At 42.1% G+C, this 20,292-nt stretch overlaps 1 protein-coding gene across 3 annotated transcripts in view; it reads left to right on the top strand.

Annotated features, from left to right (window-relative positions):
* The window catches only part of PRKCA (protein kinase C alpha), a 1,238,880-nt gene that overhangs the window by 30,906 nt on the left and 1,187,682 nt on the right, over window positions 1–20,292 (top strand). For all 3 annotated transcript variants that reach the window (XR_014966571.1, XM_085617273.1, XM_085617272.1), the window contains exon 2: window positions 6,183–6,214. Coding sequence is in view for 2 of the 3 variants with exons in the window: in XM_085617273.1 (XP_085473399.1) it covers window positions 6,183–6,214 (32 nt within the window). In the remaining variant the exon portion in view is untranslated. The remainder of the gene's footprint in view (window positions 1–6,182; window positions 6,215–20,292) is intronic.

Here is a 20,292-nt window from a genome sequence, read left to right as displayed (position 1 = left end):
TCGCCTCTAGGCTAGGCCCTGGACAGTCCAGAGGGCAAGGTATTGTGTATTTGAAAGGTAGGACTTGTACTCTTAAGTTTTACATATCCTGGTAGTGAAAAACTCCTTAATTCGTTTTTCGCTACTGCAAGGCTTATCTCTCCCATAGGATAACATTGGAGTTAGCTTATTACATTATTACACAAGTGTAATTTCCAAATGGGAATAGATAACCCCTTTACGTTTGGTGTCTCTGGAATCACTATTAAAAATCCTAACTTAAGGTCAAGTCTGATTTTAAGTTGCAGTTCTGAAAATGCCACTTTTAGTAAGTTGGCATTTTGTTTCCTTTGCCATTTGATGCCTGCAGCCTGTCTCTGGGTAAATGACTGGCTATAGTTGGCAGTTGGGCTTTGTGTATTCCTCCTAGACAGCCACACACTGCCAGCTCAATGGAAGTGATACAAGGCCTCACCAAGCTTCACCACACAGCTCCTCAGAACCGACGCAAAGCAACGCCAAGCCCTGCAAAGCCTCACAGCACCTCTTTCTCGGAACAGACACTAGACCACATGAATTCTCGCAATGCCACACAGACCATGCACAAGGATCTAAGGTAATGTGCTCAGCAGACGTAGGTTGGTCCCTGTAGCCGACCCATGCTCGTGATCCATTGCGGTTGGCTAAACTTGTGACATTGTTCCGGTCCGGCGCAAGCTGGTAACCACAGTTGGCGCTTTATGATTTTATGCACTATTTTTACTTGCATCCCTAAAATTGCATATCTCAAGATCTACTGACTGGAGTTTTGTCGGTTTGGTCTTTTTTCGTTTATTAAAATATGCTCCATTTTTTCCTAGCCTGGTGTGGGAATCTTTGTGTGTTGTTTTATTGTTTTACTGCTTGAACTGTTGCAGTGTGCCAAGCTACCAAGGGGCTGGGCAAAGGTTAATTTGGGGTTGACTTGTGCTTTACCCTGACCAGGATTGTGGTTGCTGCTTGACCAGGGCTCACACCGCAGTCAACCAGCAACCCAATTTATAACCAGCGCAGTTTGGCCCAGATCCCTTTCCTAACACCAAAGTCATTGCCATAGTGAACAGCTTCTCAATCAGTTACATAAAGTGAGCCAGCCTATGCCCTTATTATCTCCTACTCATTGAGGTCTGGTTTTGGGGACTGCAATTAACTTCCACTTCCTCTACTCTAATGGCTTTTATGCCTGCCTGCTCACCACTCTGACAGGTCTTCTTAAAATAGTTGAAATGCGGCTACCCATTCATTCTCACCTCTTCACAGCCTCCCTGATACCAACTACTCCAAACTGGACGTCTTGGTTTCAATTGTCTTAATAGCCTAATCCCAACTTCCTCAACAATAAAACTATTGTTTAGCGATCCCAGAAGTAAAGACCGAGTCTCTCAAATGATTCCATTTTTACTTGTGCCTAAAGGAGACGGGCATTGTCTCATCAAATTCCCCATTGCTGGAATTCTTTATGTCTGGCTCTCGCCTGCTGAAGAAGTCTTCATATAAGGATCTAAACAATACTGTCTGAAACGAACACTACATATGACCCATGCCAAGAAACCAAGCTGCAGCTAGTGTGCCAATTATAATGAAGTCAGTCTGCCAAAAGAACTATAGAAAAACACATTTTCAAGCATTCTGGAATCACTCCATAATTTAATACAAAAAATGGGAATAATTAATTTCAGTATGGAAATATAATTTATTTTTTTATTTTTATTATATTGAAGGTTGTTCGCATATTAAACAATTTGCACATTACTACAGCATAGCACTACTATGACAGTCCAAGCTCTTATTATTCATGCAATAACAAACGATACACTTTAAATGCAGCATGCATTCAAGTTGCCATGTTTCAGACCAGTCACATGGTAATAGTCTTTAATCAGGACATGCAATTTCTTCTTTTGACACAACAGTGATAAGTAAAAATGTGCCAATCTATGGAACTTTTCACTCTGAATCACATGCCTAATCTTTGCGTAGAGATGTACAATTGAAAGCATGTCATAATACACTGTGATAAAAATGAATTTGTATTGCACTGCAGATTACTGCATATTTCTACTTTGGTCTATTTTGTCCAGGCCAATTTACCTTGTCAGTTAGTGAACTATCACTTTCTCTAATTTAAATGAGGCTGTGGTCCACCTCTTTTGGATGGACTGTTTTTATTCATAACACTCTTCACACTGTAATCAATTTTGTTCTCTTGCATGCGCTCCAACGTTTCAGCTATGCATGTTGTTGTTCAATAGAGCATTCCTACATTAAAGGAGATCAATGCTCTCTGCATACTGCGTCTTATAAAATATAAATATGGCGTGCTTCCTTCATGACTATAATTGATATAGGTTTTCATGGAGCCGGTCTTCACCATTTTTCTATGCGAATATGTGCCAAATCAGATTGTACATTTTATTTAAAGGGCCCAACAATATATGGAAAATTACCCTCCTTTCCTAACATTTCCATCCTTTTCAGTTCCGCACTATGACCTTCATTTTATCGGAAGAAAATATTTAGGATTTTTTGAACCTTCATTCATTAGTTATTTCTTTGTTTACAAGGAGAATAAATGTTGGTTTCACTGAATCCACAGAGGCTGGGAGAGCACTTTAGGCTCATTTCTAAAGATCCAGAACTGGGGCAGCACCACTTGGCAGGGTAGACTCACAGATAGCAGAGTACAGGTGCAGGAGCAAGGTTGTTGCAGCCTTCTGCCCCTGAGGATCATGTCAGGAGGCCAGCCAACTAGCCATTGGAGTCATTCTGGGTCTCTAGGTTCAAGACCTGCAGGTCCAGTCCTTCTCAACCAGGCAAGAGGGCAGGAGGCAGCAGGACAGCAGAGCAAGGCAGCAGCACAGCAAGGCACTAGTCCGGCAGGGCAGCAGTCTGGCAGAGTGGCAGTCCTTCAGCAGCTCAGCAGTCCTTCTTCATGGCAGTGTCCACAGTTCTAGAAGTGTATTGAAGTGGTGGTGGCTGTCGTTCGGTACCCAGTTGTTCCTTTGACGTGGGGAAGACGTTTTAGAGGTTTTCCTTTGAAGTCCCCTGGCTCCATACTAACTATATGGGGTATGCAGCCCTTTGTGTGGAGAAGGGCCGCAGCCTATTCATGTGTATGTGAGGCTGTGCCCAGCTCCTCCCTCCCCGTCCGCTAGTGATGGCCTGTCCAAGCACACCTAAGCTTTTTATTTTTTGTGGCTCTCTAGGAGGAATATGAGCACCACTGCCAGTTACACCCAGTCATGTGACCCAGATACAGGCTACAGACACGAAATGGCTAAGACAGGAGAATGCCAGCCTCCTCAAAGTGGCATTTTCAAAATTGTAATACAAATACAACTTAAACATAAGCTAGGATTTTTCATTACAGTTCCAAAGACACCAAACATGAAATGTTCACCTGCTCTCATTTTGAAATTACAGATTACTGAATGGAACAAGGTAACGCCAAAGTTAGTCTATTTGAGAGATAGGCCTTGCAGTAGTGAAAAACGAATTTAGGAGTTTTTCACTACCAGGACATGGAAAAACTTAAAAGTACATGTCCAGATTGCACCCTGCCCTCTGGGCTGTCCAGGGCCTACGCTAGGAATTACATGTATGCATTAAAAGGGAAGGTTTTGGCTTGGCAAAATGTTTATCTTACCAGACTGAAATGGCAGTTTTAAACTGAACATACAGACTGCAATGGCAGGCCTAAGACATGCTAAAGAGCTATTCTCGAGGGCGGCACAATCAGTGCTACAGGCCAACTAGTAGCATTTAATTTAGAGGTCCTGGGCACGTGTAGTGCCACTTTACTAGGGACTTACATGAAAATTAAAGATGTCAGTTGGATATAATCCAAAGTAACATTTTTAGGTCTCGCCTGTGTTGCAGCGCGCAAGCGCTGCTTCGCCTTGGCGAGATGTATTGTCGTCGCTTTCATGTCCGGCTTCTCTGGAAGCGGGGTTGGTGTCCGCCCTGTCGGCATTGGGCCCCGCCCACCTGGACTGGAGATTTCGCTCGCGCACGGTCATGCACGGCGTCTGTTCCAGACACGCGTGTTTATATATGCATCGCGCTTTCATTTAAGGTGAAAACGCGATGCATATATAAACAAGCTGCAGACACGCGGTTCTGGGAGACAGCAGGATTCTGACTGGATCCATTTCCCTATAACATTTCTTACATGGCTCACGCAGAATTATCGGTCTCCTGACTCTTACCCCCATTTCCCATGATCCCTCCCAGCAAAAAATGCACTGCCTCATTCTCAGTGCTCTGTGATAATACATTCCTGGGGGGCTTAGTCATCCTGGCAACAGGATACCCCTGGCCGCCCCTCTGGTGATGTGATGTAATGCAATGCTGGACCCGTGTGTTTGTAAGCAATAACAGAACGCGCAGCATTCTTCAAACAAAATGGCAGCTCTGACGCCGGCTGCAATTTATATATACTTCTCCTGAAAGCGTCACTAAATCCTTTGCAACCCAGATGCGTTTTTCGCAGGGGGAAGAATGCCAAAACATATTTTTAGTGACTGAACAGACTGAAGAGTGAGTGCTTAGAGAGCGACAGAACAGAGCTGTGCAGTCTGTGAAAGGCGCTTGCTCCACTGCCTGGCAATTGCGCCAGGTTGTACAATGTGAGTGCTGATGACATGCAGTAGGATGGTGTTTTGGTCATAATGGTGAAGTTGCGGACTGTTACTGCCACCTCTGGCACTGAATTGTCGGCTTTTCATGAGGCATTACAGCATTCTCGGCGCACGGCCCGTTCTTTTCATCAGCATTCCCACCCCGACTTGGGCTTTTCATACATCACACCAGGGGCTTCGCCAGCTGCCGCAGAGAACATACAGAACAGTACGCGTTTCCTTTTCATGAGGCATTACAGCATTCTTGGCACGCGCCCGTTGTTTTCATCAGCATTCCAACCCCGACTCGGGCTTTTCATGAGGCATTGCAGCATTCTCGGCGCACTCACCCGTTCTTCATCAGCATTCCCACCCCTACTCTGGCTTTTCATGAGGCATTACAGCATTCTCGGCGCACACGCCCGTTCTTTTCATCAGCATTCCCACCCCGACTCGGGCTTTTCATACATCACACCAGGGACTTTGCGAGCTGCCGCAGAGAACATACAGAACAGTACGCATTTCCGTGTTTAAATTCTTCAAAGGCAAACTGTCCACCCCGACTCTGGCTTTTCATGAGTCATTACAGCATTCTCGGCGCACGCGCCCGTTCTTTTCATCAGCATTCCCACCCCGACTCAGGCTTTTCATACATGACACCAGGGGCTTCGCGAGCATTTGCAATGCAATAGGCTTCGCCTTTGCGAAACTTTCAGCTACTGACATTGTAAATGACAAAGCTTTTATCTATGTGTTGATTTTAAAAACAGATAAATAAAAGGCATTGTCATTTACAATGCCAATAGCTTAAAATTTTTCAAATGTGAGACCTATTGCATTGCAAATGCTTGTTTAAGAAGTGAGCACATACACTATGGCACTGGTTCACTCTAGTAAAGTGCACAGAGTACTAAGGCCAGCAAAAACAAGATCATCAAAGACAATTGAGGAGGAAGGCAAAGGGTTTGGGGGGAGACAACCCTAAGGCTGATGGGTCTAACACATGCAATATAATTAACCTGGTCAGCAGGTTTACTGGGCCACAGAGACCAGAGTAGGGTTGGGACTGGCCTTCGAGTTGCGTAACAAAGGCCCCCGCAGGGCGGGGGGGGGGCGGTTGGCGAGCTCTAGGGAGCCCCCTCAGCGCAGGAACCTGAACCTGAGTGGTCCTGAGTAAGTCCAGAAGGAGGCCCCTCCATGTACTTTCGCGGGGGACCCTCTCAAGTTTCGTTACGCCACTATGGCCTTCAGAACGGTGGAGGCGAGAGCCCCGCCGTTGGTGCGCACCTGCAGGGACCATGCATCTTGCTGTACATAAAGCTGAGCTGGGTAAGAAGCCTCCTCTGCAGGATGACTATTTGTATATATCGTTTTTTGCAACATCTTTAGCAATTTCAGGGCCGTGAGCTAATTGGGATTGGGGTGGACAGTGATTAATGTAAACACTTAACTCCACCCTTCTTAGCTGTGTCCGCTTTGATCTGACCAGATAGGAAGTTCTCATTGAATGACCTTCTTTAAAGCATTTGTTTTGTTTTTCTGCAGGGGGTTCGGGAAACAAGGCTTCCAGTGCCAAGGTAAGAAACATAAATATATATTACCATTGACTCTTGTATATTATTGCCCGCAAAAATGGCTAATTGAACTGGAAATCTACTAGCCATCCTGTTGTGTACAGTTTTCTCGTTGGAAGCCTGCCACTGGGTCTTGCTCCCACAGATCACCCTAGAAGATCCTAGGATGAGTAAAGCTTTTAAAAGCACAGAATCTTTTTGATGTAAATCAGCACAGAAGCATTTTTTGACTGATAAACATGTGCAGCATTATATATGAGGTTTGGTCAAATGTGGAAATGAATCATGCAGATTACAGGATTTATTGTTTCAAAAGAATTTCCCCAAATTACGTCATATAGTCTACATAAAGGCAGCATTTAGCGCAATTTAAAAATAATTTTAATGCATTTTCATTTTGGTTAGGATCAGCTGCTAGTGAGTGGGCTGCAAGGAAATTAATCTGTTCTGTATTCATGTGAATTTCCTTTCATGTGCTTCTGTTTTTGCTTTTTAATCTCATGTTGCCCCTGAGCCGCGTAGCAGACCTCGGGCTAGCCCTTCCTGTTAATCGTGGTTACAGATTTCCACTTGATGTCTGATGCAATTAAAACAGCATTTGATATGGGCTTTGCAAATGCAAATCTTCCTGGCTGACCTATGCGGCTTCCTGTGATGAAACAAAAATGTTTGTCAGTTATTCAAATGTGTTCCTTCGCAGTAGGAGTGAAAAGCCTTACTCAGACACTACCCGAGCATCACAGTTTCCAAACCCGAACTTCATGCAGTTCGTCATACAAATATGCAAGCTTTTCATACGCGCAGTTTTTCTCGAGCGTAAACACTGCGATGAGGGTACAGGAGATTTATAATCACAACGAAATCCAAAATAGTGGTTCTTGTTAGAAATATTTCATGATTAAAAATAAAGATCTGCTCGATTTTGTATTCTGAATAAATAAGGCGTGTATAAATGGTTTAGTTTATCCAGCTGTTTGATGTCACAGACCTTTCTCTGTTGATTTAACTTGTGTTTATTCCAAAGACTTCACGTCTACTTGAGCAGTTTGGCCTTGAACACCTTTTTTGTTTAAAAAGAGCCTAGCCAGACAAAGAATCATTTCTGACTGTTCTGCCTCTTCGTGGAAGACGGGGGCCTACACAAACATGCATTGCGCGGCCAACGCGCCTGCCTTGTAGTGAGGGAGAGCTCAGCAGAGAGTTACCAGGGAGAGCTGCCTCCAACCAGAGGGGGATGGGCGGGCGCAATCAGGGCCGCAAGCTCCTGGTGTGAAGCCCCCACCTGCACTAGAGAAGCTGCTTCTGCCGCTGACAGATCTATGTTGGCCATGTGAGCAATACAGGACTAATTGGCCAATGGCACAGTGTAACCTTCCGCTCTGTATTCATCAAATGAGCGCTTGAAACGAGCAGCTAATGCTATCTATAGTGGTACATAAAAGAGCTCATGCAAGCACATTGTTGCGGGGACACCTGAGTCAGGTGATGGCTGAATGGATATATGAGAGTAAGGATAAGTGACAGAGCACATGTATGATCAGTTATTGTGTGCTAAACTCACCGAAGACTGAAAAAACACTTTCCTTTATAAGCCAGACTTATTTGCATTGTCAGTGCGTTTTACAACATTGCAATTGTCTGATCTTCTGTGTTTTTTTTATTTTTTATGGTCCTTTCCTATTTTATTTCCGTTTGAAGCAAACGGGGACCTAGTGTGAGTCCCACACATAATCAATCCTTAACATCTGGTAGCAAGATTACCTTTACAACTGGTTTTAATTTCCCAATTTAGAGTTCCATTGTAAACATGAGTCATAATGCATTCTAACACTATTACCGTTGTCTTTTGTGCATTTTATCCTATGCACTAGCCGCTAGCTGGTGAAAACAACAAATAATTGGCGCTTCTTAATGTGGTCTTATTGCTAAAATATGATGCGGAAAAAAGTTATATTTGTTGTGATTGGGTTGCTTTATATTTGTAACATTTGCACTGTCTTCCAATTAAACATGGGAATGCTGTTTTAAAAACGGTGTTTTTATGTTGGTAGTAGGTTTTTATGGAAATAGCTAAAGGGAAGTTAGACTAATGACATACTGTGTGGATGGCATTGCATTCTCAAAGTAATCCAAAGACTTTCAGTGAAACTTTGTTGGAAATTCGAAGCATTTCAAAAGTGAAAAAAGTGCATTAATGCCCAAACTCTTAAAGATGTATATTGAAGTATACTACTGGAACAGCCAAGTGATTGGCAGTCTGATCGTGCAAGTTGTGATTTCACTGGTGAAGATGGAGAATAAATTGATGCATTTTTCTGGTAGAAAAGTTCTCTTGCTAAAGTAGGATTTTACAGGGGTTTTCTCAGGCTGAATGATTTTGAGTAGCAAAGATAACTTTGCTCACACCGACCACTAATGGTAAATGGACACAGAGGCCTTTATCCTGAAAGGGTTTGTGGACTACTCATTCGGAAAGCCTGACTATTTGATGGTCTCCTCCGCTGGCACCGCTATTCTGTTTCCATTGGATAAACACAGCATGGACAGCCTGCTCCTATGTCCTCCAGTTGGTGAGCCCTTGCCTCTGCAGTATGCCTTTTAACATGGCTGTTTTCCACCTTTGCTCCCTTAGTCTTTTGAGAGAGCTGCCAAGTCAAATCAGAGTTGTCCTGCCAGTCCGAGATCGCCCATCACCAAAAGGACCGTGTTACTATACAGCCCTGTAATATGTAGCTCACTGCAGTCCATGTCGGAGTAATAGACATTGAGCAGCATTGTTTGATTCATTCAGTGCAGTTTAATGGTTGCCAAGTAAGCGTGGTTCAGGCGTTAAGCAGTGTCTTTTTGGGAACCTTTTATAATAAGAGTAGATTTTTAAAAAAAGAGTTGGTCAACTTGTTGGATTTAATTTCCCCTCTTTTTGCATACCACATCAGTAATTGGTATTAGTAATATGAGCAAGTTTTTTTAATGTTAGAGTAATGAGTAGTGCATTTAGCTTGAGAGATCTTTTGTTAACTTTAACTTAGTCATTCCACTCCATGATAAGATAAGTAAAAAAGAGAACAATCACAACTTTAATGTGCAGTAGAAAAAAGGCATTTGATGGTTTTTAGGGGTGTCTAAATTGCGCTGTCAAAGTTACTCTAAAATTGACATTTCGGTTAGATTCTGACATTATTCTGACCTTTTGCTTGGAATCCTTAAAGCTAAAGATGAGCATTTCATTGTGCTTACAGTATCTGCTTGTGCATTGACTTTGTGGTCAAATAGCTCACAATGCTTTGCATGGGGCTTGGTTGACACAGATTGGAGCAGGAATTGTAGCCAAACTGTGACACTTTCATTCTTTGTCAGACATTCATGAAAAACAATCATTGGCAAAGACAGATGTGGAATTAATGTACTAATGCATGCAACATGATCACATTGCAGCCATACATGTAGAAGAGAGCCAACCGAGGAAGAGAGAGAGGGCTACAATTGGAAAGCAGTCCCTCATGCAGTTGGAAAGTAGTCCCCCATGTAATTTAAGGCAAGCAATCAAGTTGAGGCTCAAGGATAAAACAAAACAATAATAGCATTAGCTAAGAGATCAATACACCTCTGGGGTGAGGTAAGACGTGATTCACAAAATCTTAAGGTAATGGTTGAAAGAATGTGGTTGAAAAACTCAACGGCTGAAAGGGATTGGCACAAAGCCCACTCTATATATTTTTTATGGAACAGGTGTATTTGACAGCTTCTCTGCTAAAATGCAGGCCTGAAAACACTGGCTGGAGCATGTATTATGAAAGTTAAAGAATGTACTTTTTTTAGTTAAGAGTTATTGTTAGAAATGGGGGTCTTAAATTGGCTGAGGTATGTACCTTTGTCCAAGTAGGGACCTTTGCTTCTAGTCAGGGTAAGGGGGATACACACTTTAGATAACCCCTGCTCATCCCCTTGGTAGCATGACCCGAGCAGACAGGCTTATCCCAAAGGTAATGTGTAAAGTATTTTTAAAAGTGGCATTTTCAAACACACAATTTAAAAACCATCTTCACTAAAAGACGTGTTGTTAAATTCTGAGTTCAGAGAGCCCAAACTTGATTCCTCCATCTTGTCCCAATGGGAAGTTATGTTTGTAAAATGGTACAAAGGAACTCCCATGTTAGCCTATGGGACAGATAGCCTTTCAATAGTGAAAAACGAAATACACAGTATTTCACTATCAGGGCATGTCACACACACCAGTACATGTCCTTCCTTTCAAATACACTACACCCTGCCCATGGGGGGTACCTTGGGGCCTACCTAAGGGATGCCTTACATGTAAGAAAAGGGTAGGGTAGGGCCTAGGTGCACTTGCCAGGTCGACATGGCAATTCAAAACTGTGCACAGACACTGCAGTGGCATGTCTGAGTTACATTTGCAGAGCTACTTAGGTGGGTAGCACAATTATTGCTGATGGCCCACTAGTTTGTATAGCGTCCAAATCAATTCTGCTCCGTAGTTTCGGATAGATATGAAATTCTTCTTCCAAGCCGTCGATTGAGTCTGTACCAATGTTTGTTTGAGAGCCGGGATCGTTTCCGAGGTTCCTCTTATTTTTTTTTTTTCCAGTAACTTCGTGACTGGACCCCTGGCTCATTCAGAGCCTTCAGGATAGAATTCAATTCTCGATTGGTTGCAAGTTTATTAACCAATAATAGTGAATGAGATCCTAAATAAAATTCCTTGTTGGATGCTCTATCAATTATTTTGTTGTCCTGATGGTGACCATTTCTTTCCTATTTGGTCGAAACGCCGTTGACGCTCATCTTTGGCACCTATACAAGAGGATGCATTAACTGCCACTTCTAGTTGTGTGTTTTGTTAATGTGTTTGCCTCGGTCATTGTTTCTCCGTTTACATTGTTTACTGTATGTACGGATTTTGGTTTTGTGTAATTGTGTGAGCACCGTCAGTTCATAGATTGTATTGTATTTTTTTATACTGTGTTCTTAGTAAAGCATGTATATATATTCTGTATGGGTATCAATGTTTTTTGTAAAATTTGTTTTTCTATCGTTGTATTATATTTATGTGCTGTATAAGTATGTACTAGAACCACTGTTAGTATTATAGCTGGCCCACTAGTAGCATTTGATTTGCATGCTCTGGGCACGCAAAGTGCTCTTTACTAGGGACTTAACAGTAAATCAAATATGCCAATCATGGATAACCAATTGCAATAACAATTTATACAGGGAGCACTTCCACTTTCGGCACTGATCAGCAGTGGCAAAGCGCCCAGAGCCTCTAAGCCGGCAAAAACGAAATCCAGCACAGCATCAAAAATACAGGAGGTAGGGGCAAAAAGTCAGGGATAACCATGACAAGGATGCCAAGCATAACAGTTATATAATATGCTAGTCATTATGTAGATTTTTAGACATTTTGGCAAAAAAATAAAACATTTGTGAAACAAAATTAAGGACACTTGGTATATCATTAATATAAACAACAGCCTGAACACTTTAGCATGCCTTCTCTTGAATCCTGCAGTCTTACCCATCCTGTCAGTTATGTGCAGTCTTAAATTTCTTGTTAAGGCTGTTTAACAGATTTGCGGATGTGCACTTTGACCTCCTTGTCCCATAAACACACACCCTTCAGACATCTAGTACTTAACCTTGCGACAACAATAGTGTCAACTATAGTGTCAAAAGGATAGTCCCATCTCGGGAGTCAAGCTGTGATCATGGGTCTCTAATAAATCTTAACTTTAAAGTCTGCAAACCTTCATTTTCCCAATCCAGTGCCACGCAAGAGTTCACAAAAAAGAGCTGAACTGCACACATACATCAACCTGAACTGGTTGGCGTCTACCAACACATCTAGTCAGAAAGTCAGCATGTCTTCCACAGGTGCAGAGACTGTACCAAGGAACATACTTGAAAATAAATCCCCAAGCTACCGGAGCAATATAAACTGAGCTATCTGCATCACCTGTATCCTTGATTTTTCTTGTTACATAACCTTGCATCCTTTAAAATCACTGACTCCGTCATATGTAGTGTTATTGCCAAGGAAACTTGAATCTCACCAGCACAGCCACAGATAGGCTATTCAAAGCAGTACTCCCTTGTGATTCTTTGATCCCACTCAGGGCCATTGCGCTCCAAGATACATAGTCCAGATTCTTTCTTTTGCTGGTGAGATTGCTTAGAGTAATGCTCATTATTTATGCACAATATTTGCCCTTGAGCCTTTATGTCAAGCATCCCTTTTAATTTCAATAAATTAACAGATTTCCGGATTTGTTACTCCCCTGATTTCACTACTTTCACCTGTGTTTCATGCCATGCTGCTGCTACAGCTGCTCTCATCTTTAGCTTTGTTGTACTGTACCTGGGTATGCCTGGTCGCTTAGTTAAGTTTCATCCGCATCTGCATGCATTTTACTGCAAGGTTTGAACAAGTTTGACCAGGGGTCCTGATGGATTCAACCCAGATCTGTACCTCGGGGTGAGTTTCTGAAATGTTTCAGTGCTCCGTCCATCATCTCCTTGTGTCTGCTTTGTCCTGTGTCACCTACCTTCTAGCAGAGCCTTTCTTCCTATTGGATAACGATGCCACTAGGCTGAATCATTCAAAGATAAGCTCCCTATAAGCTCGTGCCCAAGACCTGGATGTATTATCGCATATCAAACAAAGAGAAGCACATCCAAATCGCTTTATTATGGGCGCAGACCATGCCAGGAGGTGGGATTTTTCCAGACTTTTCCCTTTATCCTAGTCGGTAAAAGACATGTTATTGGCAGGGTCCAGCCCACTGAAGTTCCCCCATGCCCTCCGCTGAGGATTGTCCAGCCTGCTTTCCTACAGCAAAATCCACTTAGAATGACCCAGATTTTACAGTTTTGTCTCCCATCCCATCATACCTTCGTATAGGCCTATTCCTATTTAAGCGGTCCTCCCAAGTTCAGAAAACCACGTGTGAATTGCCTAAAGAAATAGGGTCCAGCTGCTGACAATTTTCAGTGCATGCTATTCGCAAAGCATTTCTATTTTGCTACGTTTCTCTATTATGCTCTGCTGGAAATGGTGCTTTGCTTTGAAGTCACCATGTGTGCCGCCTCTTTCTGCTCAGAGCATAGTTTATAAATCTTTTCAGTTTTCACAGTAAATAAAGAAGACAGCCTGCTGCTCCATTGTCTGGTACAAAGTGAAGTGTTCCTCGACTGTCCCTTTTGGCTATCTAAAACTGGGGAATTCAGAATTAGCCCAACTCTAAAATAAGCAATGCAAATAAAGGAAGCTTTATTTGAATACATCGGCGGAAAAAAATATTCTAAGGCTCTGCTTAAAACTCAGCTGCCTGTATGTAGGAAGAAAGTCAAACGCCTTTCTCATGGAAAGTGTGAAATGCTTGCTAAATTTAAAATATTTACACAGGAAATTAGAGCGGTCAGCAATCTATTCCAACACAAGATGGTACGGGGAAAGCTTGTTGACACAAGGGATGTAAGGGTCTGGTCATTCTCATGGCTTACTTAAGAAAATCCCTCCTTGGTGGCATGTGGAACTTGAAGACATGGGCAGTGCGTTGCCATTTTCGCCAGCGGCGTAGCTAGGGGGTCCAGGAGGGGGCGGTCCCCCCTGGGCTGCATGAGTTTTGGGGTGGTGGCATCCCCCGCTCTTACCTACTTCCTCTGGGCATCAATAGCAGCCCCGTTCCTTAATGCGTTTGCTGCAGGGTGGCAAACTGAGAAATCTCTCGCCAGCACTCCCCCCGATCTTCACTGTGGCCGCCGCGGGGCGTCAAATGCAGGGACCGCCACGGGCGGCCAGGGGGCTAGCTACGCCACTGATTTTTGCAATCCCGTATTTCATGTCATACAAGCTTGACCACTGGGCTTTTAATCTTGTGAACATTAGTTGTATTTTCTTGTTCAGTCTTCCCACTAGATTTCCTTGGGATCAGGCAAAACATGAGTGTGGTTCGAAAGTTTGCAGCCGGAGCATGTCATGCTTTTTTCGAGATAACGTTCATGTTTTTGATCAAAATGTGAGTTTTTCAAGTGTGAGATTTTATGTGGTCTTGGGTGCATTCTTGTAGTAAGAGCTAGGAAGCATCCTCCGAGTGTTACGTCTTTTCCAAAGTGGGTGGCCGTAGCAGCGATCCTCCATTCAATTCCCATCCCTTCTCTATTTTACGGTGTCAGGAACAGGGCTGCTTACATGCTTAAGAAGATATTAATTACATCTACTAGGCAACACCATTATTTCAAAGTTTTTTAGCTGGGATATTTATTTATTTAATTATGTGTAGGTTTAGGATGGAAGCCACTTACTAGAGCTGATAAAATCCAAGAAATTATTTCCAGATGTGTACTGTTGTTGGTTTGGTTTTCTGAGTGGATGACATGGTGGCAACCAAACGGACATCGTACACCTGCCTGATTTGGGCTCTGATCACTTAAATTATTTCACAGCATACTCTGTCACCTTGTTAAAGGTTAAAATCTAGACCTCCGCTACTTGATGTTCAGACTCCAGGGATATGTGTGTTAGACCACCACGGTCCATTCTTAGTTTCCACCCTTACTATCAAAACAAAACCAACTAGTGGAAACGAATGTAGTCAAAACATAGAGTACAATTGTTTTGCTTATTGTTAAAATAAATTCAACTTTAAATAATGTATTTCTATTTCCAATCGTGAAGACCTGGTGTCTTATTAATCATAAATTCGCTGGAATTTCATTTTCGTTCTTTGCTGGGCAAATACACAAAGGACTGTCAAAAAGAGTTTAAATGTTTGCTTTTCGTGTATTTGTTAAGAGCGTCTCATTGGGAGGCTGTGTCTTGGAGTGTAACATGGGTCTCTGTTAAGTGTGCGCCAAGAATTGCTTAAAAATCTGATTTATTTTGTAAGGGATCTCATTCCAAGAGACATTGCCTCCATCAAGCTATTACATATTTAGTGTCTTAATCACAGTGTGGTGGATGGGATACTCGGTCACAAACATGTTCGCTGTTACGTCTGCCGTATTACAAGTACCATAGGACAAAATACGCTTGTAATAAATACAGTGTACGGGGTATCTATTATCATTTTTCTGAGCGATAGTGTAGAAGGGGAAATTATGTATATTTTTAAATGTTTCATTCACATGGAACTTTCGGACTCAATTTAACTTTTAAAATATAGTCGTTTTGTTGCAAGTGCGTTATAAGTACAGGCCACACCTATGTTTTAAAAATTCTTAGGTAGTCATATCTTCAAAATACATTGTTACTATGGTGTGTAGCCTTCAGGATAACAAGCATGAATTACAGATTTACAGCTACAAATGCAGATTCATATGTTACAAAAAAAACCTCTAATGGATTTTTTAAGATGCCTAAAAAAAAGTTTTGTTAAAAACACACCAAAATCGGTATTGAGGTTTGAGTACCTCAATACCAATTTTGATGAGTTAAAAATCTTTTTTATACATCTTAAATCCATTAGTTTTTTTGTAACATATTAATCCTGACAGCTTTGCTCTTTAAGCGCTTATAATTACACATTTCCACTTGCAATTCTGCTGCAGTCCTGAGAACAGGGAATTTATACATATATATTGGGCAAATCCATGTTTTCAATTTGTGGCTTTTATAAGTGTTGTGTTGTCCCGAGCGGTGCATGTAACCTCTGTGTGGCCACAAAGGCCTTCATTCTGGGAGTCACAGAATTGCAATGATGTAATTTCGAACTTAAATAACAACATGGAAATCTGTAATTCCGGGTTGTAAAATGACTTTCGTACTAGAATAGTTCCGCTGTGGAATGAGGAATTACAGAGGAAATTGGTTTTACTGTACTAATGTCTACCGGTACTTCCCAAACACATCCTGTTTTCTGAGGACGAATTCCACCAGGTTTTTACCTGGCAAAGTGTGTCCTCAGAAAGTGGCACGCACCAATAGCACAAGCTGCGTTTCAGCGTGTCTGGTAATATCAATAGGGATGGAAATCCCGGTCTTCACCCAAATCATTATTACAGCTAAACCTATAAGGAAGGCCAAACTGTCTTGACTATTGTAACTTTACTTGTTGCATGTACTGTGCATGTCTTGAGGCTGTTTGAGGCAGCACTCGGCCTCGGTATGAGTTAGTTTATCATCTGTGTAGGTGGCAAGCAAACAAGAATCTTCCTTCCTGCTTTTGAAATGAGTTGAGTGCCATGCGGCGGTGTGAATGGGAAGCCTTCCTTTTTGCTGATAGGAAGTATTTCATGAGCACCTTTGACCCAAGAAATGGAGAAACAAAGAGCCTACAAAAAAATGGTGATTATCTGCAAGTTTTTGTGTCAAAAGGTTGCAATAGAGCAATGTATGTAATTGATGTTCTGTGCTGTAAACAATACAGGCAAGCTATTTAATAACAGTTTATATTTAAGGTTATTAGCTCATATTCAGGTGTAATAGTAACATACAGAGATTTAATTCCTGATTGGGTTCGCTTCAAAGTGTGCGTCTTTGATAGAGTACCTATGTTTATGAAGGCATCGAAGAGATAATTTATTCTGTTCATTGTGGTAAACCCAGAACACTAACTTTACTATTGTTCTATTTTATTATAAGTTTATGGCAGAATTCGACCTTGCTTATTCAGTGGTGCAGACCTTTGTGCAGTTCTTAAAACAGCGACATGTGACAAGAACACATCAAACGTGGCTTTAATTTGAGCACAGTTGGACCCGTTAACTGACAAAGTTGAACATTTGCGCTTGTAGGGTTACCTCTATGTTTGGAGTATTTTTTTTTACTTTCTAGGAATTTGCAAAGAATATCAGGAGTATTGCTGGGGCACTGTGACTGTCACGCGTTCTCAGGAATACATGCTTGTTAACATTTGGGCATCTCAAAATGTAATGTGTACATTTTGTAGTGATCCACTGGACAGGCTTGAGTTTAAAGTGTAGTTTATTGATAAATGACTACACATCTGATCATCTCCTAGGCACATCCATCTCCCCGTCAGTTGGCTTCACAGGATTTAAACATGACATTCTAAATCTTACAAGATGCAGTGACATCATAGAGCAAATCACAGCTGTAATCTAAACCATGTTAAACACAATATGAAACTTGAACATAGAATATAACATACCTCCCTTTCTCCAAACCCCAAACCAAAACATATAAGTAAATCAACAATAATCAGAACAGTACTTAAGATAAAATAAAACTATAATAACTTAATCACGTAACCTACGAGGAGTAACAGAAACCCTAGAACTTTTCCTACGTTGTTCCATAAGAAAAGTAGGAGAACCTTCCTGACCATGCAACATAGGAACATTAGGAATAGGACAAATCTTTGTCTTGACCAACTTGGATAAATTCCACCAACCACCACCTTCAATCTGAACAGCATTGTTACATATTCTAATAACCCTGACAGGTTCACCAAATTTACACTTTCCTTTCTTGATGTGTACAGGATTCTTAATGCGAACATAATCACCGACAGAAAGAGGAACAATCTTGACCCCTTTCTTTCTGTCAAACCATATTTTCTCTTTTGCCTGTACCATATCAGAATTAGATTTAACCTTTTCCATAAGAGATTCAACATCAATTAAAGCATCTATCCACTTCCCCATCCATCCCGGTCGAAAGCTGGTATTAGCCTTCCTTCCCCTTAACACATCGAAAGGAGAAATTTTAGTAGATGAATGGGGAGTGGTCCTGTAGAACCACAACATACTTTCAAGTGAATTGAAAACCTCATGTTTACCATTCACAGCCCACTTGACACACTCCCCCACAACTCTGTTCATTCTCTCCACAAGACCATTTGTCTGTGGGTGATATAAGGAGCTTCTAAGATGTTTAATACCACTTGAACTAAGAAAAAACTGAAATTCTTCACTTAAAAATTGAGTGCCGCTGTCAAACTAAAAATTGTGGAAACCCCTCCCTCAAAAATATGTCTTTGAGAAACTTGACGACACTAGCAGAACAGGCCTCCCTAACAACCTTTATCTCCGGCCATTTTGAGGTATAATCCATCAAAACCAAGATGTGCTTCATTCCTAAAGGCAAGACTTCATACGGACCCATGATGTCAATACCCACTTTGACCCATGGACTAGAGGGACAATGAATGGGAGATAAAGGTGGAGTGACAACTTTCAATGTTTTCTCTGACGAACAACACACAGGACAATTTTCTACTGTCGTGCTAATCTCATTATCCATGCTGGGCCACCAGAAATCTTGGCGGACACGTCGTTTAGTGAGCGTGATTCCCAAATGTCCCTCAGGAGCTTCTTTGATAATAGTGGGTCTAAGCGAATGAGGTGGAATAAGCTTGTCACATCTCATTAGAAGACCATCTTCCACAGATAATTCCGACTCCACTTTCCAATATGGTTGAAGTATGGTCGGCAAAGATTTCTCTTTAGGCCATCCGCATTTGACTAACCTGCATATTTGTTGGAGAAGACTATCACCCGAAAGAGCTGTCCTCCAATCTGCTTCAGTACCAACAGCAAGGACAGAAATGTCAAGAGAGGCAACAAAACAATCCTCATCATCTTCTTCATTTAAATCCTGAAAACTGGTCCCTTCACCAACCCCACTACTCTGAGGAAAACGGGACAAAAAATCAGCTCTTGTGTTCCTTCCCCCAGCAATATGTGATACCTCGAACTGATACTGAAGGAGTTTGCTGACTATTCTTGTAATCCTTGGAGAACAACATTTGCTGGGACCAGAAGTTAATATTGAAACAAGTGGCTTGTGATCCGTGAACAAATTGAAACGTCTTCCCCCATACATACGGCCGATATTTATCAATGGCCCATAAACAAGCTAATAATTCTTTCTCTATTACAGAGTATTGAACTTCTGCATTCCTGAGTACTCTTGAGGCAAAGGCAACAGTCTGCTCTTGACTCCCACTCTGTTGCGTGAGAATGGTGGCTGGTACAGGCAAAAGAGAAAATATGGTTTGACAGAAAGAAAGGGGTCAAGATTGTTCCTCTTTCTGTCGGTGATTATGTTCGCATTAGGAATCCTGTACACATCAATAAAGGAAAGTGTAAATTTGGTGAACCTGTCAGGGTTATTAGAATATGTAACAATGCTGTTCAGATTGAAGGTGGTGGTTGGTAATGTGATGATTGGCAAACTGTGCGTTGAGAGTTCTCAGTATATGACATGTGAGAAAATTCTCAGGCTTGCGATGCTGCGCGAGACAGATCTCGCTATGATGCGCTGTCTCGCGCTGTCGCTCGAGACAGCTCCCGATGATGTGTGTAACAGCGTCGAATCTGCGTGTGCTCCCTCGCGGTGGTGCGCGAGACCGCACACTTCGTTGAATCTGCGTGTGCCTTCTCGCGGTGGTGCACGAGGTAACGCTCGCGGAAATGCACGCGTACACCACAGCAGGTGAAAAGCAAACGCCTACAGCAAGGCGCGCGCAGCTCCCGAGAGCCGATAAAAGCCCAAATTTCAATATATTAAAATCACCCACCGATATTTCAGCAGTGTTGGAGCTGAAATCGAAGGTCTAGTCCCAAAGCTCCTACCGCAACTGATGTAAGGTCTCGTCCAATAACTCCAGCAGCAACCGATGTGAGGAAATAACCAGGATTCAGACAAGACCCTTACAGACGTCCGTGAACGTATCACTCAAGGTGAGAGTATCAGTACAGAGAAGGAAAGTCACAGGAAAGCTGAATCAGATGACTAAACTGAAGATGCACGAATGAAGAGCAAAGCTGCAAATATCCATAAATTGTCTCATCTAGAAAACGAAAACGTGGAGAATTGAAGGTTGGGTGAGATCTTGATTTAAGTTTAAATAGATTCCATAGTAGATGATCTTGAAAGTAATATCGATATTGAAGATTCTTGAAGTAGATGAAAGAACATGAACAGTCCATAAACTTTTGATTGTGGGTTCTGCTGTGTAGTCAAATCGTCGCCAAAATTCTGTAGTGATCCACTGGACAGGCTTGAGTTTAAAGTGTAGTTTATTGATAAATGACTACACAGCTGATCATCTCCTAGGCACATCCATCTCCCCGTCAGTTGGCTTCACAGGATTGAA

The sequence above is a fragment of the Triturus cristatus genome, chromosome 7 (assembly GCF_964204655.1).
Source record: "Triturus cristatus chromosome 7, aTriCri1.1, whole genome shotgun sequence".
NCBI classification, from domain to species: Eukaryota; Metazoa; Chordata; class Amphibia; order Caudata; family Salamandridae; genus Triturus; species Triturus cristatus.
The sequence above is the reverse complement of the archived record's forward strand: the minus strand, read 5'-3'. Positions and strand labels throughout refer to the sequence as shown.